The sequence below is a fragment of the Peromyscus maniculatus genome, chromosome 8 (assembly GCF_049852395.1).
Source record: "Peromyscus maniculatus bairdii isolate BWxNUB_F1_BW_parent chromosome 8, HU_Pman_BW_mat_3.1, whole genome shotgun sequence".
Classification (NCBI taxonomy): domain Eukaryota; kingdom Metazoa; phylum Chordata; class Mammalia; order Rodentia; family Cricetidae; genus Peromyscus; species Peromyscus maniculatus.
The window spans coordinates 93,617,835-93,643,902 of NC_134859.1; the positions used below are offsets into that span (position 1 = coordinate 93,617,835).

The 26,068-nt window shown below is 43.9% G+C and overlaps 1 protein-coding gene and 1 pseudogene across 1 annotated transcript in view; both read right to left on the reverse strand.

The window, feature by feature from the left end:
• The window catches only part of Ern1 (endoplasmic reticulum to nucleus signaling 1), a 102,560-nt gene that overhangs the window by 22,894 nt on the left and 53,598 nt on the right, over nucleotides 1–26,068 (reverse strand). Inside the window, exons 3-10 of the mRNA XM_006970499.4 lie at nucleotides 22,634–22,667; nucleotides 20,418–20,490; nucleotides 14,893–14,965; nucleotides 12,563–12,685; nucleotides 8,622–8,723; nucleotides 7,107–7,368; nucleotides 4,911–4,989; nucleotides 3,443–3,608 (exon numbers count right to left, since the gene is read on the reverse strand). Of these exons, the coding sequence (XP_006970561.1) occupies nucleotides 3,443–3,608; nucleotides 4,911–4,989; nucleotides 7,107–7,368; nucleotides 8,622–8,723; nucleotides 12,563–12,685; nucleotides 14,893–14,965; nucleotides 20,418–20,490; nucleotides 22,634–22,667 (912 nt within the window). The remainder of the gene's footprint in view (nucleotides 1–3,442; nucleotides 3,609–4,910; nucleotides 4,990–7,106; nucleotides 7,369–8,621; nucleotides 8,724–12,562; nucleotides 12,686–14,892; nucleotides 14,966–20,417; nucleotides 20,491–22,633; nucleotides 22,668–26,068) is intronic.
• Nucleotides 16,726–17,172, reverse strand: LOC107401068 (small ribosomal subunit protein uS14 pseudogene; annotated as a pseudogene).

Genomic DNA, 26,068 nt, shown 5'->3' on the forward strand with positions numbered 1-26,068 from the left:
TTTTTTGGTTTTCGAGACAGGGTTTCTCTGTGTAGCTTTGCGCCTTTCCTGGAACTCACTTGGTAGCCCAGGCTGGCCTCGAACTCACAGAGATCCGCCTGCCTCTGCCTCCCAAATGCTGGGATTAAAGGCGTGCGCCACCACCGCCCAGCTGCCTGTTTTTTAGATGCTTTATCTAGACCTGGCTTTTTACATGGGCTCATATTGTCACACTCACATAGTAAGCACTGTGCCCACTGACTCACTTCCTCAGCTCCCACTCTGTGATCTCTCCAACACTGTCCAAAACCTATTAGACTGTCTGCCATGTGCACCAAGGCAAAACTTGACAGGAACTGGACAGAGCTTGCATTTCTCGATCTGTAAAGTCCCTCTTTAATCCCTTATCTGACCTCAATCTTTTCAGGTTTTCTCTAGCTACAGCATGACATGGTTCTTTAAGGAAACCTACTTTTGTTCTGAACCACCCCAAAGTTTCTCTTGTCTATCATGGCATGCTGAGGCATGCTCTGCTCTACAAAAGGGTTTCCCCACATGTGGCTGCCTATGTCAGAACTCTGAGTCAGATTGGTGGTGGACACAGGAATCTGAATGTGGGTAACCATAGGTCACCAAGGCCAACCAACAAGAGATCACCTGCCAAGAGAAATGAGGTTGTCCTTCCACAGGCCACCCTGTATTACAGTACTCAATCTACCCATCCCTTGATGGTAGGCCCCGTCCTACTGTTCAGAGTCTTACATGTCTGTAAGACCCACTACCAATAAATAGACAGCCAGAGAAGTCACTGAATCTTCATAATAGGCTCCTGCTGAAGAAAAGTGTTTAGTAATATCCTGATATGCACTCAGAACCAACCATTCTGCAAACCTATCACAAGGTTCTTGAACATTTTCATATAAACAGTGCCCAGTCTTTGTAAACTATCTGTCTTTGAGTAAATAGGTCCAGACTCTGAAGCGAGAGGCAGAGGGCCAGCTTCTGTCTGGAACTCCTGCACTGGGTCTCCAATGACAGTTCATGCCTTTTTGACACTAGGTGATGCTGAGCACCAGGTCAAGGTCACTGCTGGGGTGGGAAACAAAGCAACAACAGACCACACCTTTTGGTTTAATTAGATCCATTTTATCTTCAAGATGAATGTCAGGTAGGCTATCTTAGAACCAAAGGCTACATCTTGACATTAACAGGCACAGCTCGAAGCCCTGGTCTATGAGAAGGTTGTTACATATTCCCATTGACTTATTTTAAGCTGATCAGCTATAGAGTTCCTCAAAGGGGACCTCAGAATTGTGAGATCCTTACTTAGTCACCTCTTGGAACTTTATCAGGCTTCTAGTCATCCTGCTCTGACAATTTGAAGGGGTTTTATTTTATTTATTTTTTTTTTTGGTTTTTCGAGACAGGGTTTCTCTGTGTAGCTTTGCGCCTTTCCTGAGACTCACTTGGTAGTCCAGGCTGGCCTCGAACTCACAGAGATCCGCCTGCCTCTGCCTCCCGAGTGCTGGGATTAAAGGCGTGCGCCACCACCGCCCGGCTTATTTTTTTTTTATTTTTTTGGTTTTTCGAGACAGGGTTTCTCTGTGTAGCTTTGCGCCTTTCCTGGAACTCACTTGGTAGCCCAAGCTGGCCTCGAACTCACAGAGATCCGCCTGGCTCTGCCTCCCAAGTGCTGGGATTAAAGGCGTGCGCCACCACCGCCCGGCTTGAAGGGGTTTTAAAGGGATCTCATTTTGCAATTCTGTCATGGAGAATTCTCTTGTACATTCTTTAGCACTACCATACACATTTCCTCTGTGTCACTTCTTTTTTTTTTTTAAATATATATTTATTTATTATATATACAGTGTTCTGTTTACATGTATGCCTGCAGGCCAGAAGAGGGCACCAGATCCCATTACAGATGGTTATGAGCCACCATGTGGTTGCTGGGAATTGAACTCAGGACCTCTGGAAGAGCAGTCAGTGCTCTTAACCTCTGAGCCATCTCTCCAGCCCTCTGTGTCACTTCTTAACCCCTGCCAGGCAGTTTATGGACCCTTAATTGGTACATAAAACTGAGTAGCTTATAATTTTAATGACCTTGGCTCAATTAGCTTCTCCCTCCCTTCAACATGGGTCTATTCACGCATGCTTTCCCAAACTACTTCTGTAAAGAAAGGAAAGAATTTTTATGCTATTTTCTTTCCCCTATTTGGTTAATAAAATAAATTAATAATAAGAGTAATAATATAAAGACAGCTACAAAGAATGAAAAGGAACCAAGAGCAGGGTCTTCCAGGAGACGTGCAAACAGTCACCAGAGCTCAGGCACCGCTCGGCAGCAGCTCCTAAGGACCCACACTCCGTCCTGACCCTCTGCCTGGCAGGTGCCGCTGCTTCCTGGGCCCACACTCTCCTAGCTACCACACCTACCCCAGCCTGCTGGGACTCACCCCACCTCACATCATTCAGGCTGGGTCATCAGAGTTGGTGTGGATTGTTGGCACATGAGGGGGAGCCCAGGAAGGAAAGATATGATTTAAGAAAACTATCCTGCCTTAATACTTGGAATACTTGCCAGACACAGTCCCCCTCACTTCTGCCTTTGTTTGTGATACTGGCCGCTTTGGGGTGTTATGGGGTGTCATCTCGACCTCTTTATCTTTGTAACAAGGCCTCTAAACCTCAGGGCCATTAGTGATGGCAGCAACAATGGGAAGAAGGAAAAAAGGGCCAGAATGTAGCCCAGAGCCAAACTAAGTTCAGCATGCTTAAGACCTTGCTTTCCTCCTCAGCAAGGGGAGAACAGTATGAAAGGAAGTAAAGAGGTCAGGCACGCCGGTGCATACCTACAAGCCCAGCACTTACAGAGGCTAAACCATTTGAGGGTAGCCTGAGAAACAGTGAGATTCTGTCTCACAATAATATGAAAAAATAGATCGAGAAAAAGAAACTCCCCTAGGATTATTCTGTGATGGCCCAAGAACAGCCCAGATTCTTCATAGCTGTTGGTTCTGGTTTCTCTTCAGATTGCATAAATCTTTTGCCTTTTACTTCACAACTGTCAATCATCATGGGTCTTCAAACTTGTCCTGTCCAGCCTCTTACCCACATCCATTCATATTCCATATGAACAGCCTTGGTGTTCTTAGTTACAGAGTGGAAATAACAAGAGTACCTACCTCACATGGTCACTGTGAGGAACAGGGAACAGATATTCTAGGCCTGAAAAGTATACCAAGTATTTGAATCTTGGAGCATTAGAGAAACTAATTTTGAGACCTGATAAGGTAACCTGGAACTCTGGAACTCCTTGGAAGTAAAAATATTCCCAGATCTAAGGCATCCTGAAAAGGGCAGGGCACACAAGGCATTCAGAATGAAGAGCAGCAGTAAACCAGCAGGGCTGGCTTTTGTCCACCAGGAGGCAGCATGCCACTCAGCTAAGAGCAGCTCTTACCTATGAGAAGCCAGTAATTCCTCAAGTAGTTCAGCTTGCTCTTCCCTTTGAGTCCGGGGTCAAACTTGAGGTCTGTGCTGGGGGTGATCACACACTCTCCTTTGTCTCCAATGGTGACGCCATCTGTCTGGGGGCCTTCCAGCAAAGGAAGAGTGCTGCCTCGGGGCTGAGGAGATGGGATGCTGTGAGCTGGAAGGTCCTGCAGCACATCCCTCATCCACTATCCCCTAAAGGGACTGTTGAGGCTCTTGCTCAATCATCAAAGCAGACACAAAGGCCCCGGGACCAGGCAAGAGAAGCTCCTCCCTCAGGTTACAACAGTGCACCATTGACACCTTTGCAGAGGTTTGTTTGACATGGGACTCAAGCAGCCCAGGCTAGACTTGAACTCCAGATCCTCCTGTCTCCATCTCACAAGTGCTGGGATTACAGGCATGTAATCTCATGTCTGGCCCTTTTCAGATTCTTATGCTTGGGTACTGAGAACCAGGAAGAAAATATATATATATATATATATATATATATATATATATATATATATATATATATATATCCAAGAAGCTACTATCAGAAATTATAGAAACTCTCTGAGAATCTATATGGAAGAAAATGAGGGGATATGTACTAGTCACAAATGATGCAATTGCCAATGTGGAATAAACCAGACACTGATGAGCTGATGGAGAGGCAGGAGTGGCCCCACTGTTACAGCAGCCAACCAACTCACCAGGCAGACAATGTACAACCAGCCCAGATGCTAGAAGATCAGGATAAGCAGCCAGGAGTGTAATGTCCCAGACACTCAGTGAGAGCTCAAAGCAGGCTAGTAGCCTGGGGAGGCATGGAGAGGTCACAAAGGATGGAAGAGATTGAGTAGGGAAGAGGAAGTGAGAGACCAGCAACAGAGGCTGAGAAGGAAGAACAGGGAAGTTTGGGGATTGTGGAGGTGTGTTTCTCTGGACCATGTAACTCTCCAAAAGCAGCAGAGTGATAGAAAGACAGAGTAGGACTACCTTGAAGACAGCCTGGAGAGTTTAGACCTGAGCACAAAAGCCATGGGTTATAACAGTGTTTCCTGGCTTTGGGAAGCTGTTTCTGTCAACTATCTTGCTTTCAAAGCAGAATGTGGATGTGTAGAAACTGCTCACAATTCTTTCAGCTCTGCGTTTCCCCCTCTCCTCCCCCCACTCGTTTTTGTTTGCTTGTTTGTTTTTTGAGACAGGGTTTCTCTATGTAGCCCTGGCTGTCCTGGAACTCGCTCTGTAGACCAGGCTGGTCTCAAACTCAGAGATCTGCCTGCCTCTGCCTCCTGAGCGCTGGGATTAAAGGTGTGCGTCACCCCCCAAGCCCACCCCTGGCTATTTCCTCTTCTTAACCAGATGTTCACATGTAACTCAAGGCGACTTTCTGCTGAAAAGGAACAAAAGCAGTTGGGAGACTGCATCTCTGGGTCCCACAGCTGACTCACCACTACAGCAACCCCCTCGTGCACCATTGAGGGAGAGGCATAGAGGCTGGTGGAGTATTTCCCAACATACAGGGTAGGCCTGGAAAAAAACAGAAACATGCATTCTACAATCACTTCATGTCCAAACCCCACAAAGTGTGGCTTCTGGGAGATCAGAATTATAGACTCAAGTATCAGCCCCCATGTGGACCATGCAGTTCCCACAGAAACTAGCAAGGTGACAGAGGTACTGTAGGGTGACAGGACAGTAGGACTTCAGGCCCAGCTTCACCTGTCACCTACAGAATGGCAAGCCTCACTTTGCTCCCCTGCAATGCCAGGGCTAGACTACACTGAGTCCAGTACAGCCTGAGGAAAGAGCTGTGTGGATGGCCAGCAGGAGACTGAATACTCAGTACCTACCCATTGCCAGTTTCTCAGGTGACCCTGAGCCAGCACCCTATCAGAACTACCGCCTTCAGCATCACCATGCTGCTGTGAGCTTTCTGAGGATACCGAGGGTTCAGCAGAGGAAAGGCGACTACTGCTCCATTCCAGACGCTGAGAGCAAACGGGAAGCACAAGATGCATAAAGCAAGAGAGTGGTGCACTCTGTAATCCCAGCATACGCTGCATGCTTGGGGCCAGCCTCGGCTCCTGAGACCCCGTCTCAGATAAAGAAAACAAACGAAAGAAAAAGGAAAAAGACAAAGAACGGAAACTGCAGTCCAAACTGAGTGGTAGTTCCTGGTAATCTGCTCAGGCATCCTGCCGCAGACATCACAGGACTGTCTAGTATCAGCCTGAAAGCAGTGGGTCTGTACCCACAGAGCCTTAGGATTGCTACTGTCAGGAGCCTGGGTGGATCCATCATCTGTGAAATCATCCAACTTCTCTCTTCAAATACCTTCCACCTCAATGGTGCTCCATATAGAACAGAACACTTGCACATACAGGATCATCTCTGAACTTCCCCACCAGTCTGTAGTGTAGGAGGTGAGGCCTAGTCTGTTGAGTGACTGACAGGCTTTAGTCAGGTGGGAATGAAGACTACAAGCCTACTGAGTTTCAGTCACATACACTGTAACACTTTTTTGGCTTTCTTTTTAACATTTTTAAAAATGATTTATTTATTTATTATATATACAGTGTAATGTATACATGTATCCCTGCAGGCCAAAAGAGGGCATCAGATCCCCTTATAGATGGCTGTGAGGCACCATATGGTTGCTGGGCATTGAACTCAGGACCTCTGGAAGGGCTGCCAATGCTCTTAACTGCTGAGCCATCTCTCCAGCCCCCCCTTTTTCCTGATTTTTAAAATAAGAATGATGTACAATAAAAAATTTAAACATACAATCTTCTACTACAGTCTCCCACTCATATTTTATAGTTAATGTTCAAAAAGTCCAGATAGGGAGCTGGGGAGATAGCTCAGTGGTTAAGAGTACTGACTGCTCTTCCAGAGGACCTGGGTTCAATTCCCAGCACCCATGAGGCAGCTCACAACTGTCTGTAATTCCAGTTCCACCACTGCACATGAAATAAAAATAAATTAATTAAAAAACAAAACAAACAAAAAAGTCAGGAAAAAAAAAAAAAAAGAAGTCCAGGTAGTACACACCAGTGATCCTATCACTTGGGAGGCTGAGGTAGAAAGGTTAATAAGTTTGAGGCCAGCCTGGGTTACATGTTGGAACTTTCTCTCAAAGGCCCACAAACATAATAGACTCAGAGAAGAGAGAGGGGGGGGGGGGAGAGAGAGAGAGAGAGAGAGAGAGAGAGAGAGAGAGAGAGAGAGAGAGAGAGAGAAATACAGAGACAGACAAAGTCTGAAGCATAAAGGAGTACCCCATGATTCACATTCTGAGGTTCCTAATATTTTTTTTGTTTTGGGGGGATTTTTTTATTTGTTTTTTGAGACAAGGTTTCTCTGTATGTAGCCCTAGATGTCCTAGAACTCCCTCTGTCGACCAGGTTGGCATCGAACTCAGAGACCCACCTGTCTCTGCCTCCTTGCTGGGATTAAAGGCGTGCACCACTGAGCCAGGATCAATCACAAGCCAGTGTTAACTCTTGATGATCTGCATGACCTCAGAGATGTCTGCCCACCCCTGACCTCCTCCAGTACAGGGCAAGTTACACTGCAGCAGTCCCAGGATGCCAGGGTTATGGCTGTCCTTTGCTGCCTCATCTGTCCCAACTCCTCCAACTCACGTCAGCTTGCTCTTGGCCTCTGTCTCCTTGGGGAACGGATACTTCCACTTGGTGATGCGCCCCACTTCCCCAGACATGAAGGTCAGGTAGCGCAGAGTCTCCACGGCGACATTGATGTGCATCACCTTTCTCAGGCCTTCCCGCTGCCAGACGTAAAAGGCTACCACGGGAGAGGCGTAGTTTTGGATCCACAAGACATCCCCAGATTCACTGTCCACAGTCACCACCAGTCCATCGCCATTGGACACAAAGTGGGACATCTCTGTAAAGATGAAACAAAGCGTGTCAACCACATCCTGCGACCACATCCTCTACTCTCCTGGAAAGCCACAGTCATTTCATTGAAGAGGAGAGTTCTGGAATATTCTCAGGCCACAAGAGTTCACTGGTTTCCAATGAGCTCTTCAGAATCAAGACACTGAGAGATATCCGGCTTATAAATGTAAAATAGGTTTGTTTCCCACCTTCTTGCCATTTTTTAAAAAACTCTTCTATCCAGTAAGTGAGAGTAATGCTGAGGAGAAAGGAGCCAATGCGGGCGCCTACAAAGCTGACATTGTATAGCAGTCATTTAAGACCTGTGACTCAAACTGACCCACAAAGAACCACTCAGACACAGAATATGTGAGGGCCTGAGCCAGAAAGAATAATCAGACTTTCAGATACCAATGTTAAGACAATAAATTTAGTTGTTGTACAGCTATCACCTGAGTTGTAGATTATTAAAACTAGAGAAGTAATTAGAGTATGAACCACATTTAAAAATGACCTTTTTCTTACTGTGGTACTAGGGATTGGACCTAGGGACTTATATATGCTAAGCAAGATTTTTGTTGTTTTGTTTTATTTTTGAGACAGTCTCTCTCTATATCCTTGGCTTTCCTGGAACTCACTATGTAGACCAGACTAGCCTCAAACTCAGAGGTCTGCCTGCCTCTGCCTCCCTGGAGTTGAGACTAAAGACATGTGCTACCATGCCCAGCCTGGCAAGATTTTTAAGATTTATTTATTTTATGAGTACAAGTAAGTACCTGCATGAATGTATTTATGTGTACCATATATCTATGAATACTACATGTGTGTCTGGTGTCCATGGAGACTAGAAGAAGGCACTTGATCTTCTGGAACTGGAGTTACAGGCAGTTATGAGCCACCATATGCTGGGAACTGAACTTGGGTCCTCCGCAAGAGGAACAAGTGCAGCTCTGAGCCATCTCTACAGCCTCCTAGAGTGGCCCTCTTGATCGGGTTATTGATTATTGATGGCACATGCTAACGTTGAATTCTATTGCCCATGGGCTGGTAGCAAATTCCTTCTGTGATACACAGAACTCAAATGTGTGCCTTCCCTTCTCTCTGGCTAAAGCCATCACCACCACAAGCCTATGAAAAATCCAGAACTTGGTGATGATGGGTTACTTAAAAAAAAAAAAGTTCTGCTTTCTGGAGAGATTGTTTCTATATGTGCAAGGTGCCAGCCCAACTCTGTTAGTGTCCCTCACTGGGTACACTTACTGTAGTCCACGTCATCCTCGGGCAGCGAGGCTGCATAGTCAAAATAGGTGGCATTCCAACGGAGCTCTCGGGTCTTGGTGTCATACATGGTGATGGTGTATTCTGGAGAGTACAGACCAGTCGGTTACCATGGAGGGGCTGGAGAACCTACTAAAGTGTTATATAGTCACAACAAGAAAGTTTTCGCTAAATTGCACCAAGACTATCCATGTGGAAAGGGAAAGTCCATGTGGAGGACTGAGGTTCTGAACACGAGAGTAAACCTGGCAGAGATAAGTCACCCTTGCTGTGCTCTGGAACCCATAATTCACAGAATCATTATCTGTGCAATGGCTGTTTTTAGCCACTAAGTTTCAGGGTTCTTTATTACAGAGTAATACATAGGTGATATTAGAAATGGGTACCTAGAAGTGGGATGGTACCATAACCAAAACCTAAAAAACCTGGCACTGATTTTGGGACCAGGCGGTGGAAGGTAGAAGGGTGACAAGAGAAATGTTGACTTGAGAGGACAGTGAGGAAACTTGTCACATGGGAAGCTGAGAGGGGGTAGCCCAGGTATGAGCTTACACAGCAGACACAATTCGTAAGGCTACTGCTACAGTAACCCGGAAGACACAAGAAGTACCCACTGGACTCAGGGATGTAGCTAATGAGATTCAAGGTAACAGGATAGACTCTCGGCTGAAAAAAGACTTCTTTTGTTTTTGTAAGACAGGGTTTCTCTGTATAACCCTGACTGTCCTGAAACTCGATTTGTAGACTAGGCTGGCCTCAGATTCACAGAGATCTGTCTGCCTCTGCCTCCCAAGTGCTGGGATTAATGGCATGTGCCACCATGCCTGGCGGGGAAAAGACTCTTATTTTAAAAAAGAGGCTCAAAAGGAAGTTCAGAGCCTAGCACTTGGGAGGCGGAGGCAGGCATCGGATCTCAGTGAGTTTGAGGCCAGCCTCGTCTACAAAGCAAGTTCCAGGGCAGCTAGAGCTATTATACAGAGAAACCCTGTCCTGAAAAACAAGTGGATGGATGAATGGATGGATGGATGGATGGATGGATGGATGGACAGATAGATATAAATGAATAAATGAATGAATGAATGAATGAATGAATGAATGAATGAATGAATAAGTAAATAAATAAATAAATAAATAAATAGTTCCGGCTGGGTGGTGGCGGCGGCTCACAACTTTAATCCTAGCACTTGGGAGGCAGAGGCAGGTGGATCTCTTTGAGTTTGAGGCCAGCCTGATCTATAAAATGAGTTCTGGGACAGCCAAGGCTACACAGAGAAAACTCTGTCTCAAAAAAAAAAAAAAAACAAACACCAGATAAACAAAGAAACAAACAAATACATTAAGTAAATAAAAGGGAAGTTCAGAATTACCAGCAGGGAGAAAAAGTCCCAGGTCATGGTTAAAATCAAACTCAGGTGAGTCTAGAAATCCTTCTTAGAGACCTCAGAAAGATTTAAGACGATACCTTGGAGACCCTTCTACTAGCTAGAGTCATAAGAATTTTGCCAAGGCACTCTCACAATCTCAAGCGGACATTTGTAGTAGTATGGCCTTTATCTAATGGACTAACTATAATTTGACACATGGGAAGCCTACCAAGTTCTTAAAGGGTTAATATCAGTACAACAATCAGATAATAAAGGGGTGGACCCCAGACTCCCTACTTTCAAATAAGAACCAGATTGAGAAAGCTATAAAACTAGCCATTTCTTTTTCTTTTAGGTGCCTGTGTGCCTGACTGTATGTCTGAGCATCACATACATGTAGTGCTGTGGAGGACTGAAGATATCTGGTCCCTTAGGACTGGAGTTACAGTTGTGAGCCACCACATGGCATCCAGTGCTCTCAACTGCTGAGCCATCTCTCCAGCCCCTAAACTAGCCATTTCTGATGAAAAAGGAAGCATTTCTCTCAAAGGATAGAACCAAGAGGCACTGAGAACAACCCAGTAGGGAACCAATGTCCAGGAGTAGAACTGGACTCTGAAAGGAATGTTTTCTGTATCCCAGTGTAGGGAATCTGAAAACAAAAGCCTGGCTGGATTTCAGAATTACTAAGGATGAGCATCCTTCCCTTTTTTGCTAGCTTCCCTCCTCAGTGTTCAGGATTAAACCCAGGACCATATTCACGCTAGGCAATCATTCAACCGCCCAGCCACATCCTCGATCCTTTGTTTTTCTCTTTCTGAATGGGAATGAAGGTTTATTACAGCCACCTTGTCTCATCACCGTACGCTAAGTGGACGAAGGGAAAGGGACAAGGAAGAGAATCCCTCCTCCCCTATTCCCCTCATCTGCTTGTTAAGATAGGGTTTCATACAGCTTGGGCTGGCCTTATATTCCCATGCAGCCAAGGCCAGCATTGCATTCCTGATCCTCTTACCTTTACCTCCCACGTGTTGGGATTACAGGTGTGTACCACCATGCTCAGTGAAAACTTGTCTCTTTCATTCACAGGTCTCCAGATCAGAGATCCTCATCTGCCATCATGCCTAATGCAGATCCCAAGACACTGGGTTTTGAGACCAATGTTATGATTGGATTTTGAGGATTTTGGGAGTGGGTGAATGTATTTTGTATGTGGAAGAGTTCAAACTACTGCAGCCAGAGGGAAGGCTCTATAAGAATGCCTGAACAGAGGCCCATCATCACTTCTTTCCTGTAATATGCAAGCCACTTTTTCTATCAAGAGGCTGAGTCTTTGTCTTCACCCTTGGCTCTGGACCTGCCTAATGACCTACTTTGACCAATGACTGGCGCAGAAGTAAGGCTGTGAGAGTTCTGAGTTCAGAACTTATGAGGTATTCTAACATCCACTTTTGCCTAAGAAGGAACATGTCAGGAAGCGCAGGCTTTCCATCTGGATGTGTGGGGGAAGTTTACACGGAGCTGAACCAAGATTCCAGACATGAGTCATCCCTGCGTGAAGAGTAGAGAAGATTTCTGTGTGGAGCCCTTCCTAATTCCTTAGTCAAAGAATTAGGAGCATTACTTTAAGACACTAGGTTAGGTGGCTTATTACATGGCAATAGATAATGGAAACAGTGGCTTTGCGGACTAAGAACACACATTCCATCTAAAGCCAGAGCATGTCCAAACTCCCTCCATTACCCCCAATTCTACCGGAGACCCATCGTTTTTATACCTGCGTGAAACTAGGAATCCCTCTAAGGCTTTACTTGATGGAAAAATGAACAAATCTTAAGTCCTAACAACAGAAACAAGGACACCTGATTATTACAGGGGAGGATGGGTGCTGTAACAGGCCTGTCAACTATTACATGTGCCCCCAGAACAGGAGAGTAAAATGGAGTCTTCCTGAACAAGGTGGGAGCTTGAAGGCTAGAAAAACAGCTTCACAGAGGAGGGAGCTTGCCGGGCGGTGGTGGCGCACGCCTTTAATCCCAGCACTCGGGAGGCAGAGACAGGCGGATCTCTGTGAGTTCGAGGCCAGCCTGGTCTACCAAGTGAGTTCCAGGAAAGGCGCAAAGCTACACAGAGAAACCCTGTCTCGAAAAACCAAAAAAAAAAAAAAAAAAAAAGTAAAAAAAAAGTAAAACAGAGGAGGGAGCTTTTGAGCAGAGCTGTGGAAGAAGGACAGACATTTACGTGCCAGACAGGCAAAACCAGGCATACCCGGCCAGTAGAGAGACCACACCACTGCTACTCCGAGAGCAGCAGGTCGAGCACCCAGCTGAAAATATGTCAAGAAGGGAACCGCAGCAGCTGCATGATGGGGCTCTGTGGGTCACAGAGTAGTCTAGACTACATTCCCTGGGGTCTGAAGGTCTGAGAAATCTGGCTGCTTGGAGAGGGCAACTCTGGCCACTTTTTGGAGAACAAATCCAGTAACAGAGGCCAGTGGAGGAGCTTTGTCCCATCCACTCTAGAAAGAGGCGGGTGGTTTAACAAGGGCTCATTCCTTACCTGTCCGTCCAAGATACAGCAGGGAGGTTGATGGGCAGAGACTGTCTGCAAAGGTTGATGACAAAGTCTGCTGCTTCTCTCCCGTCAGGAGGTCGATGACATACCAAATGTCCTGCTTTTTACCTGGAATGTTAGTGGACACACTGTTAACATCCATCCCAAATGGAAATAAACAGCATCACCAAGGTAGTGGTTCTAACCATTCAAGATCCTCTCTGTGCTGGGAAACAGGCCTGATATCCTTAGGATGTTAGACATATTTCTATAGTGCTTTGGAAGGGACAAAATAAACAGTAATGTGAACATAATAACTCTTTGGGCCACTGAGTCTCATACTAATTTAATAGCCTAAACCCAACACAAAAAACTCTCTAAAATTTATAATCTAATTATAGTATGAAAAAAGTTCTCTTAACTTTCAAGTTGAGTTTTACTGCTTTGAATAACTATCTTAAATACGAAAAATCTTGTCTGTCCTTTTCCCAGGAATGAGGATCTATATAAATATAAGCACACCTAGGGGTTCTTCCCCTGGTAACTATGATTCATATTCCTCAACTACCCTATCAATTAGTGCACATGTGAAGCAGCACATAACTATAATTAGCTAGTACCTGTGACTGGTCAGCAGAGTTGCTGTAACCTGATGCTAATGGGGCTAAAGTTATTTCAGCCTTTGTTTCTAGCCAGTAAACTATTGCCAGGTCACAGGTTATACCTCTCACCTTGATCAGCTGATTAAATATGAACATGCAGACAGCACAGCCACATAAACACTTTTAGGAAAACATACAGCATGTGTGTCTGTGGTATAGATGGTATGGTATATTTGAAGGCCAACACAGTCAACTGTAATGTGTGCATTTCTATTCTGTAAGCCACGGCTCTGGACATTTATGTCTTCCTACTTTAGTAGATGTTTCCTACATTCAAGTTCCCATGGGAGCAGAATACAGAAATGCCAGAGAAGGTCACAGCATGCTACTTAACTGTAACATATGTAACACACCAGATTTCACACATGCACAACTTGTTTGTGGACCCTAACTAGTCTCACCGATAAGGTCTTAAAATTAAAAAGATCTGAATATAGAAAATAAATTATATCCAAAAAACTATGACCATTAATACCTTCCATCTATGTGACATACATCTGGTTACTTCAAGGACCACTGCAGTCTGTTTAATCTACCTATAGCTATGATGGATGGATTGAGTAACTATAATGCTCACAAATATACTCAGTGAACTCACATAAGACATGACACAAAGATGGTGGAAACACAGTATTCTAAGTTGACTACAGATGAACTGCTCCAAGACCAATAGAGAACAATGGCACAGTCAGAAGATGGTCATGTGGACCCAGGGCATGGCCCAGAGGAGGGAAGGTTTGCTGCTCCTTTCCTATGAATCTACTGACTGGGAGTTCCTCATTCTGAGCAGCTCGTGCAAGGAAGCAGGAGCTTGGGTGTCCCTAGCAAAACTTAAAAAACCGGCCTGCATTTGAGACTTGAAAATGTACACAGAGCTCCTGAGGCATGAATAGGCAACAAGCACTTTCAGTTCCTCAAAAAGAAAGCTGCTATATAAACACAGGCTATTATTGCTACTAGAATTTCCAGATAAATACAGTTCTCCTTTGTGCTCCAAATGCATCTTTATTGACATTTTGGCAGCAATGTGCTGAAGAAAAGCAGGTGAGCTGATGCTTTGAAAGCTGTGACCCCATAGGTATGAAGACAGCTTATCTAGGCAAGCTGCTAAGTGCTGCTTCTACCAAATATTCTGATAGCAGGAACTACTAAGAAAACCCTATAATTAATAGGCAGTACCTGGCTTCCCTTCCTTGGCTCAGACTATTGTATTCACTTTAAATTTTATCCATTTGCAGCTAGGTATGTCGCAATCATGAAATGACAGCAGCAGGCCAACCCAGTGGCTAAAAGCTTGTTAAATGAGTAACCATACTAATGATGTCAATTTTTCCTCAGAAGGAGAGAGCGCTTTCTTTTTCAAGACAAGGTTTCTCTGTGTAGCCCTGACTGTAGATCAGGCTGGCCTCGAACTCACAGAGATCCACCTGCCCCTATCTCCTGAGTGCTGGAATTAAAGGTGTGCACCACCATTGCCCGGTGAGAACTCTTTCTTAATTGGCCAGATAATCCTGGCATGAACAACACACAACTAAGGCATGAAAAATTTTTCTCAGAAAGATTTGAAAGAAGGTGACAACCAACAGCTTTTTCTCTCAACCAAAACTCTCCCAGATTCCAGGATTCACAGTCAAAAAGAACCAAGTTTTTGGTGCTGAAAATGGGAACTCTTACCCATGTAGAGGATTCCATCTGAACTTCGGCATGGGGATGCCTGAACCAATTCTGGGATGGTAAAGGGAAGTTTCTTTAAAAAAAAAAAAAGAAAGAAAAGAAAAGAAAAGTAAAAAAAAAAATAATAATAAGTTAACCAAGTCTTGTGAAATTGCTGTAACTTTACCAAGCATGCTGTTTTTGTTACTCAGTTCTTGTAAAAACAGAAGCTCACTGAAGATGGAAGCTTCTAATTGGAACCTAAGGAGGAGGTCCTGGGCTTCCACACCTACTTCCAACAGCCTCCGGGCTCCCTGTCTCTGAACTCTGTACACCAACTCATTTATTTGACACAGGACGCACAGGCCCCTCAGGTCTCCTGCGCAGAAGGTTCCCGAGGGTGCCATAAACCTCTTCTGAGAAGATGACAGAAATGTGGAGAGTTACAGTCCTGAGTATTTTAAGGGAGACATAAATCTGTCTTCGAAAACTGACCCAAAAATAGCCAAGGTGGAACGACAGTGCCTCTTACTGCGGGAGGACCACGGCATTACTGCTGAGAAGAAGCAACTTAGAAGGAAGTCAAGGCTCAGGGGAAGGAGAATGGCCACACGGGTCTCTCAGAGGTCTCAGTTTGGGTGTTTTCTTCAGTAAGTAATCTTCTGCGAAAACAGAGCCTTTGGGTTACAGAAAGGAAGTTGGGGTAGGTGCCAGGAAAAGAAACTCCAAGAACTCCCAACGTTTCAACACATTTCGTCATAAACTGCCTCTTGTGAGCCCACAGCTGACCTCTGACGGCCCTTTTGGCCATTGCTTGTTTCGGTGAACTTTATTTTTGGAACGGGCCCTGAAACTGTGCAGATACCTGATGCTGGGTTTCTACTACACTGCCATCTTTTCTCCAAAGAAGAAAAGATTTCTTGGCTTTTTAGTGTTACTAAATGGAGCCATAGGTACAAATCAACTATTTGGATTTTCCCATCATTCCAACATTCAAACTAAACCTCAGAAAAAGGAAAAGGACAGCAAGAGGGAGCAGTGCCTAGAGTTTACCAGATGTTTCCGAACCACTCTGGAGTGAGTCAGTCCTGTGCTCCAAGACAGATACTACCACAGCTCTGAGAGAGCATCCTTGGGAAACCACACCTCTTTAAGTCCAAACACCAATCCTGGAAGCTTGACTTGTCCAGGCTGTTTCTATACCTCTAAGGTGGGAACAACACACACAGGCTAACAAGAAGTTCAAACAAGATGACTTACACTGATCACTCCACACTATTTCTAGCAAACAACGTGCTTAAAACACAGATGTACTTCATGCGGTGTGGAGAGAAATGCAGAGTCATGTGGGGGTGAGGTGCATGCAGCCCCACCCCCAGTCTTGCTTTTCTCTGTCTGTATCAGGCCCAGGTGCTCGAAACCTAATTTTAAAATACACACTTGAGAGCCCACAGAGTCCACTGAAGAGTCTAGACCAGGGGTTTTCATGCTTGGCCACACCTTATAATCACATGAAGGCTTTCAAAACTTCCTTGTGAAGCATAACATACAACCAGAATGGCACTCATAAGCATAGCTCAGTAATGTGCATCAAGTAAACCTACCTGTAACTAACATCCATATCAGACAGACAGAACATTCTAGCTCTCTAGAAGCCCCCTCCAGGCCTTTTGTAGCTATGAACTCCCTGGGGTAACTATTATGCTAACTCCCAAATCAACAGAATCTAGTTTTTCCTGGTTTTGAGATTTATATAAATGAATCCTTGAGTATGTGGCCTGTTCTGTTTGTCATGTTTTACTTAGTGCGATATTTGAGAGGCAGATCCATGTTGGATGCACTTGTAGACTATTGGCTCTTGCAGCTGAGCATTCAACTGAACGACTATTTTCTTTTGAAGGTTTATTTATTTATTTATTTATTCTTTATGTACAAAGACTAGCATGATCTGTTTCACTGTATAGACAGTCTTGAATAATCCATTCAAGGTCACTTAGTCCAACTTAATGAAGCCTATGTCCTTGGCGCACTGGCAGAGACACTGACGGCACATGTCCAGCCCTTATTTCCGGATCAGACCGTGGCAGTTAGAGCAGAGGCGGCAGAGGGAGAATCCTGGCCAAACTTGCGCGGGTGATTCCAGGAGAGCTGCTGGTGACCCATCTTGCCTTCAGATGGCCAATGAGGAAAAAGGGGACTATCTCATAATTTACTTATCTAGTCTATTATTGATATATTTAGCTAGATCCTACATTTTGCATATAATAAGCAGTATGATTGGAGAAACATCTATCCTGGTTGCTTGTCAACTGACATGGGCTAGAGTCAATTTAGAAAGGAACCTCAACTGAGAAAATGCCCCATCAAATTGGCCTATGGGCAAAGCCTTTGGGGCATTTTCTTTTTTCTTTCTTTCTCTTTCTTTCTTTCTTTCTTTCTTTCTTTCTTTCTTTCTTTCTTTCTTTCTTTCTTTCTTTCTTTCTTTCTTTTTCTTCCTTCCTTCCTTCCTTCCTTCCTTCCTTCCTTCCTTCCTTCCTTCCTTCCTTCCTTCCTTCCTTCCTTCCTTCCTTCCTTCTCTCTCTCTCTCTCTCTCTCTCTCTCTCTCTCTCTCTCTCTCTCTTTCTTTCTTTCTCTGTGTAGTTTTGGTGCCTGTCCTGGATCTCACTCTGTAGACCGGACTGGCCTCGAACTCACAGAGATCCACCTGCCTCTGCCTCCTGAGTGCTGGGACTAAAGGCGTGCACCACCACCGCCCGGCGGGGCATTTTCTCGTTGATGATTGATATGGAAGGTGAACAGGTGGTCCTGAAGTGTACAGGGAAGCAAGCGAAGCAGGAGGTGCAAGCCAGTAAGCTGCATTCCTGCATGACTCTGCCTCATGAGTTCCTGCCATGACTTCCCTTCGTTATGGAGTGTGACCAGAGAGTGGCTAAGATGAAATAAACCCAGTCCTCCCCAGGTTCTTTTTGGTCCTGGTCTTTCACAGTAGGACAATGTCTTTTGGCTTCCGGGAGAACATATCGGTGCACTGCTCTGGGTGCACACCTGGGAGGGTGTCACTGGGTTGTAGGTCCTGTCGCATGTGCTGCTGCATCAGCTGTCCTGCCTGCATCTCCAGTGAGTGACCCCCTGCTTACTGGGATCTCCACAAACACATGGTTCCTCTCCTTCTGATAGATAGTCCAGTCATCAGAGCCACACTGGGTGGGAGCTGGCATTGTGATTTTAGTTTATATTTCCCTAATAATATCTTTTCATGCATTTATTTACCATTTGAATACATTCTTCTACCTTTCTATTGGTCCATCTGTCTTTTTCTTTTTGGTGTTTTGAGAATCTGGCTGGTTTGCAACCCACTGTGTAGACCATAATGGCCTCAAACTTAGAGAGATCTGCCTGCCTCTGCCTCTGTGCTGGGATGAAAGGTGTGCGTCACCATGCCCAACCACTTGTCTTCTTCTCCTGACATTCTGGAGCTCTTTTGGTTGGTTATTTGAGACAGAGTCTCATGTGATTCAGAATGCTCTCAAACTCACTGTGTAACTGAGGGTGACCTTCAACTTCTGATCCTCCGGTCTTCACCTCTTGAGTGCTGGGATTAGAGACATGTGTCCCCCACACCCAGTTTTTTTTTTTTTTTTTTTTTTTTTTTTACAGTGCTGGGAATTGAACTTGGCCCCTCTAGAAGTTGTTTTTCTTTTCTAAATGTGGATGTGTGGATGTTGTTTTTGTTTTCCAAATGTTGGGTGTGTGGACTACAAATACATAGGCCTACTTTCTTCAGGAAAAAAAGCTCTCAATTTTAACATAATCAGTGTATCAATCTTTACTTAAATTTATGGTTGGTACATTTAAAAGTATCCTATTTAAGAAATCACTATGGGCACACCTCCTCTGACCTTTACTTATACACTCCCTGTGGAATGAGTGGGTGTACACATACACAAATAAAATAAGTGTAATAAAAATGTTATAAAATTGTGACATATTCTAAGACCACAGAGCTCTCCTACTACTTTCCCCTAAAGCTTTATTATCTTGCATCTTGCATTTATTAACATGTGATTTGTCTGAAACGGATTCTTTATGTGGATGGATGTACAGTCAAGATATCTTATTTCTACATGGACATCCTACTGATCTATTCATATCTTCACCCGCTTGTGCTGGAAAGCAAACCCAAAGCCCTGTATCAGGTAAATATTTTACTACTGAGCCACATTCCCACCCCCAGACATATACTATTTATTAAAAAGATACTCCCCACCAAAGTATCATCATTGTCACAAGTCAGATGATCATCTAGGTGGGTTAATTTCCAAATTTTCTTATCTGGAGAACTTAAAAGAAAAACATTGATAATTTAGATCAACCATGGACCTGAGACCTAGGTTCAGTTGTGTATGTTGTGTGTATAAACAGGGTTTCATCACACAGCCCTAGTCTTACTATGCAGTAGTGCTGGCTGACCTGGAACTTTCCAGGCAGACCATGCTGGCCTCAACTCCATGGAGATCTGCCTGCTTCTGCCTCCTAAATGCTGGTACTAAAGGCATGCACAACCAACTCTGGCAACGCTCAGAAGGTCTTTTAAAACTTTAAAAAATATATATCTTATTTATTTTTATGTGTATAAGGATTTGCCCAAATTATGTCTGTGTATCACATGCATGCAGAGCCCAAGGTGGGCAGAAAAAGGTGTCAGATGCCCTGGAACTGGGGTTACAGATGGTTGTGAGCTGCTGTGTAGGTGCTGGGAATTGAACCTAGGTCTCCTGGAAGAGACCTTAGTAGCTGAGCCATCTCTTTAGCCCCATAGGCTCAGTATTTTTTTAGCATGCCTCAGGTTATTACACTCTGTAGCAAAAGTTGAGAACCACTGGTCTAGAATCCCGAGTAGAGATGGCAGTAGACTATTACATGCTTCCACTAAAAAGGAAGCTTAGCTCTCTGAAATGAGGGGTGGAGAGATTAATTGTTTTTAACTTTTGTAGGACATTTATTTATCTGTGTGTACTGTGAGGGGAACTGAATGCATGCCATAGCACACATGTGGAGGCCAGAAAACAATTTATAGGAGTCAGTTCTCTCCTACCATGTAGGTCCTAGGGATACACCCTGGATCATCAGGATTGGCAGGAAGTGCCTTCACCCAGAGTCATCTCACTGGCCCAGTAAACAGTATTTCAAACTACATTTCTTTTTTACTGTTGTTTTAAGACAGGGTTTCTCTGTGCAACAGTCCTGGCTGTCCTGAAACTTGATTTGTAGACCAGGCTGGCATCAAACTCAATGAGATTTGTCTGCCTCTGCCTCCTGAGTGCTGGGATTAAAGGTGTGCGCTGACACCACTGGGCTCAAAAAAAAATTTTTTAAAGCTCATTTAGAAAGTTCTAGGAAGGCACTAATGCCCATGCCCCATGCCAGATTATCTGAATCAGAATGCCCAGCAGTTTGTATGAGGCTCCTAGGTGGTCTCACACTCAGGTGCAGATAAGAATTTGGTTAAGAATCCCAGAGCATACAAAGAAGTTAAATATTCTCACCGTCAGGCCTTCGTTGTTCTTGCCTCCAAGTGTGTACAGACTGCCATCATTGGGATCTGGGAGGAAAGCAGGCCTAGAAATTAAATAATAAATGCCAATGATAAACTATAGCCCAGGACACAGAACAAAAAACCACAATGAACAAAATCATCCAAAGTTATGACATAGGGAGAGAGAGAGAGAGAGAGAGAGAGAGAGAGAGAGAGAGAGAGTGTGTATGTGTGTAAGACAACTTTACCTACTGCTTTTTTCACTTCAGCCACATAAAACTAAAATACCCCATGGAGGTATGTGTTCTATTTAAGTGGAGAAAGACAACCTGAGAGAGAAAAGTCATGGGGAGCCACAGAAGGAAACTGTCTTGGTCAGGGCCCTGTGGATGACAATGGAATAGTGAAAGAGCTCAGCAAGTCTGTCGTCCACTTCTACGTCCACTGTATGTGGACATCAACAATTAATAGTGAGCAGCAACAGTCTCATATAGAAACAGACCAAATCGGTAGTTTTATTTATTCTTAGAGAATTTCATAAATGTATATATGTTATATTTTGCTCATATCTGCTTTCCACACCTGATTCCAACTACTTCTACACCTCCCCTGCCATGCATATACACCACAAATATGCCTTTAGGATCTCCTGGAACTGGGGTTATGGGGTTGTGAGCTACCACATGGGTGCTGGGTATTGAATCCAAATCCTCTGTAGAAGCAACAAGTGCTCTTAATTGTTGAGCTATCTCTCCAGCTCTCCTCTTTTCAATTTTTAAAAAATAACCACTAAATCTAATCAGTGTTCAACAAACATTTATTTCTTAAATGACAGCAATAAAAGCAAACTCTGAAAGCCTGGCATCAGAGAACCTGTCAGGGATATAAATCAAGATCTCTGTCAGTAACATCCCACAAGAAGATTGGAGGTTGATCCTCTGTCAGGTGAATGTGCTATAGATGGAACTGTAATTAGTTGCAGTGAGGAATCCCTTATCGAATTTCTTTTCAATTTGGGTTCCCTTGAATACCACACACTCTAGGAGCAGATTACATTCCTTTCCTCTCTGCGATGTGATACAGTGAACAAAAAGAGATCGGGGAAGAGATGGTTCAGCTGTTAGGAGCTGTCTACTCTTCTAGAGGACCCAGGTTCAATTCCCAGCGCCCACATGGTGGCTCATAATCATCTGTAACTCAAGTCTCAGGAGATCTGATACCTTCTTCTGGCCTCCATGGACACCAGGCAACACATCTGATACCCAGACATGCACACATGGTGGTATTTTATTTGTACTGAAATGTGATTTTAATTGTATGTTAATAAATAAAGTTGCCTGGGAGTCAGAGCTATTAGAGCCATAGCAAGAGCGTGGTGGTGGCGGCGGCGATGCACGCCTTTAGTCCCAGCACTTGGTAGACAGAGCTAGGTAGATCTCTGTGTGTTCAAGGATACAGCCAGCATTGGAGACACACGCCTTTAATCTCAATACCAGAGAAGACCTGGAAGTCTCTACAGACAGGCAGTGACGAGGCAGTCATGTGTTTGGGTTTACAACCAATGAGAAGGCAGAACAGAAAGACTATATACAGACAATCACACAGGAAGTAGCTCTCTTTCGGAGAGGTAGGACCACCGCAGGAGGAAGGGTAAGGTTTTAGCTCTGAGCTCTGACCTCTTGGCTTTCTTCTTTACATTGGTTCTGTGTTTCTTATTTAATAAGACGGTTGGTTACATCTACATGCACACAAGCAAAACAACCATACACATACAATAAATAAATAAATAAATTTTTAAGAGAATGGATAAATAAATAAATTTTAAAAGGAGAGATTCTGACTTTGGAATTTAACTCAAAACTCAAGTTTCATCTAAAGTTGCTGGGCATAGTGGTGCATGCCTTTAATCACAGCATTCAGGAGGCAGAGGCAGGCAGATCTCTGTGAATCTGAGGATAGCCTGGTCTACATAGTGAGCTCTAGGACAGCCAGAGCTACATGGTGAGACTATGTCATGGAAAAAAAAAAATTCCATCTCAAACAACTCTTTTTAATACTACTGCTCTCCTCATCAAAGGACCAGAGGCTTCTAACATATCATCTACCTGGTAAATTTTTATGTCTCAAAAATGCTTGCTACAGTTTAAACTTGTGCATGTATTTGTGCCTGGCAACTAAATAAGATGGTAAATTAAAAGGAAATACTAAAGAGATGAGGAAACTTACTCTTCCACGTGTGTTGGGACCTGCAGGACTGGATCTGTATAAAAGAACAAGAAGCATCATCAGACAGGCTCTGAAATGTCAAGCCCTGGAGGCATCCCAGACCAACTTATACGCTGTACCAACAACTAAGATTGGCCTGCATTAGCTAAGTCATGAGAGGGCACTTCAGGAAACACACAAAGAAGCAAAGGTTAAGTGCTTACAATTCTTACTAAGACTAGATAGAGGAGGCTGGAGAGATGGCTCAGTGGTTAAAAGCATTTGTTGCTCTTGCAGAGGACCTAAGTTGGACTCCTAGCACCAACATGGTGATTCACGGCCACCCATAATTCCAATTCCAGGGGATCTGATGTCCTTTTATCTGAGGACACCAAGCATGCATGGTGCATATACACATACAGGCAAAATTTGCTGGGCAGTGGTGGCACATGCCTTTAATCCCAGCACTCGGGAGGCAGAGCCAGGAGGATCTCTGTGAATTCAAGGCCACCCTGGGCTACCAAGTGAGTTCCAGGAAAGGCGCAAAGCTACACAGATAAACCCTGTCTCGAAAAACAAAAAACAAACAAACAAAACAAAAAAAAAAACCATTCACACATACAATAAAATAAGTCTAAAAAATTTTTAAACATTTATTTTTATTTTATACCTATGAGTGTTTTGCCTGCATGTATGTCTCTGTGACATGTGCATAAAAAGTGCCTGCAGAGGCCAGAAGAGGGCATTGGAGCCCTGGCAGTGGAGTTACAGATGGTTATGAATCGCCATATGCATGTTGGGTATTGAAGCCAGGTCTTCTGGAAGAGTAGTCAATGTTCTTAACCCCTGAGCCATCTCTCCAGTCCCCGTACCAGAGGAATTTCTAAAATCTGAATCATAAGTTTGTTGTTGGATACCCAGATATTCCCATTAGTAAATGCCATACTTGGGATTCATAACTGATGCTAACTGGGTAACAAATGCTCTGTAGCAGCTTATGGCAATCCTACAGACGTCAAGTGTTGATATTCCCTTTGATCTACTAATTGTATTAATCTAGCTTAAAATAGTATAAAATAGAGGAAGAGCTAATTGTACAAAGATGTTCACAATAGCATTATAAATGAAGCAAATATTCTTTGATATGGTTAAATTATCTGTTTGGCAGAAAATTAAGGCCTCTTAAAAAGTCTAATAAATTTTTTTTGTTGTTATTTATTTTGTTTTGAGACAGGGTCTGACTGTGTAGCTCTGGCTGGCCTTGAACACCCAGAGAGGTTGGCCTCTGCCTCCTGAGTGCTGGGATTAAAGCTGTGCACCACCCTGCCCAGTGCTAACAAACCTAAGTTGTAAGCATGTACACGTTTTTATGCTTTTGTAGTCGTGTGAAGAGCAGTTTATGTAGGTTATAATATAACGTTAAGTACAACAGAAAAAAAACTAGATGGAAAGATTTAAAGTACTAATAATGTTCTTTTTTAAAGTATAAACAAATCTCACTTTTTCTATTTTTCTCAAATTTTCTACAAGATTGGGTATTACTTTTTAAATTGGAAAGAAATATTTTTCTGTCAATCCCATGTTTACAGCAGTAAAATCTGTCTGAATTCCTCTTTTCCGGGGTTCTCCCAGGCATGCACCAAAGAGGAGGCTCCTGGTTGGCTGGGATGGATAGTGGTGGTGAGAATGTAAGCAGCAGTAGCAGGCTGCAACATCTGGAGACCTCAAGGGAGAGACGCACAATGAGGCCGACCGCCAGCAAGCGCCCATACTACAACCAGCTGTACACTCCAGGGCAGAGGGAAGGAAACGTTCAAACAAGGTTTTGTATGCAGAGTTCTAGACTCCAGAAGGGCATGATGACAGACAGCTGTCTGATCTTCTGCCACTTGGGATTCTCCTGTGAAGTAAAGTCTTTCAAGCTTTATCATATATTGACTCTGCTTTAAGAGCAGAAGGTGCTCACAACAGAGACACACACCAGATGTGGTCTGTGGGCATCAAACAATTCACTAAACCAAAGAAAGACACCGTGGAAACAGGGTGAACTTTCAGTCAGTAAGCACATGTTTATCTTTCCCATTAATCACCTCTCAGTACACTCTCACAAACAGACTGATGCAAGAGACAGGAAATAAAGGCACACAACACTCACTCAACTGAAACAAACCAGGCAGGGTGCAATTAGGGCCCAGAAACTCCAACTCAGCCTCAAAGCTATGCAGCCAGCAAAAGCAAGAATGTCATATTCCAAAGAGAGCACAGCAGTATAAAAGCCATTTATTTTTTTTTGCTCACTTCAGTCACTTAATGGTGTCACAGATAAAACAGAGGAAGTAGACACTGCTAAAATCTAGCAATTATAAAAATAAGACATGGATATTAACGTGTTTGAATTCCTGTTCACAATCTAATCTTTGCTGTACAGTTCACTCAGTCTCAGATGGACTCATCTCCAAAGGCAGATTTCCCTCACTTATTAAGGATTATCTACTGCCCTCTGACTTTTTGAGGCCTCAGGTCTGAAGATGTACCAACATCGTAAGATACAGGGGGTCAGGGGCTGGAGAGATGGCTCAGCAGTTAAGAGCACTGGCTGCTCCTCTAGAGGACCCAGGTTCAATCCCAGCATCCACATGGCAGCTCGCAACTGTCTGTAACTCCAGTTCCAGGGGATCTGACACCTTCACACCAATGCACATAAAGTTAAAGAAAACAAAAAACAAGATGTCAGTGGGAAACAGAAGGTGCCCTGGGCCAACAACATCAATGTTAAAGAACCACTCCCGCTTTCTAGTCTTAGTGTGGCTGCCTTCACCTTCCCCATCCACTCAGTATAACAGGGCACCTGGACAAGCTTCTGCTAAGGTATAGACCAGGTTGAAAACTCAAAAGCTGCTCAGCTTCTGAGGCAAAACACTGAGCTGTTCCACAGATATTTTTCTTCTTAAAGAATCATTGGTAGCCAGGCACGGTAGTATATACATGTAATTAATTCTAGCACTGAAGAGCCTGAGGCAGAAGGATTCCAAGTTCAAGGCAGCCTGGGCTAGTGAGACCTTGTCTGGTATGGGGAGAATCCAAGATTTGCTTGAAAACAGTACAGAAAAGAATTGTGTAAAAGGGCAGATCAAGCAAAAGGTGGCTGGTAACTTGTTAAGAGATAGAACTGGGGACATGGAGTCTTTTCACTAATTTCTGTACATATTCTTGGAATCTTCTACATTAACAAAGGTTAAAAATAAACAATAAAAATAAAATTAAGCATCACTTAAAAATGTGTGATGAAAGATAAACAGGGAAAGTGTTTTTTGATTTACTAATGAGAACTATATCAGGTAAGACTTGCTTACAAGTTTTCAGCCAATGAAAAGACACCCTGAGCAAACCACTCAGCTGTAAGCAAATACTCCTGCAAAATAGGCCAATCTATCCATATGGAGCCAGATAAGGGTA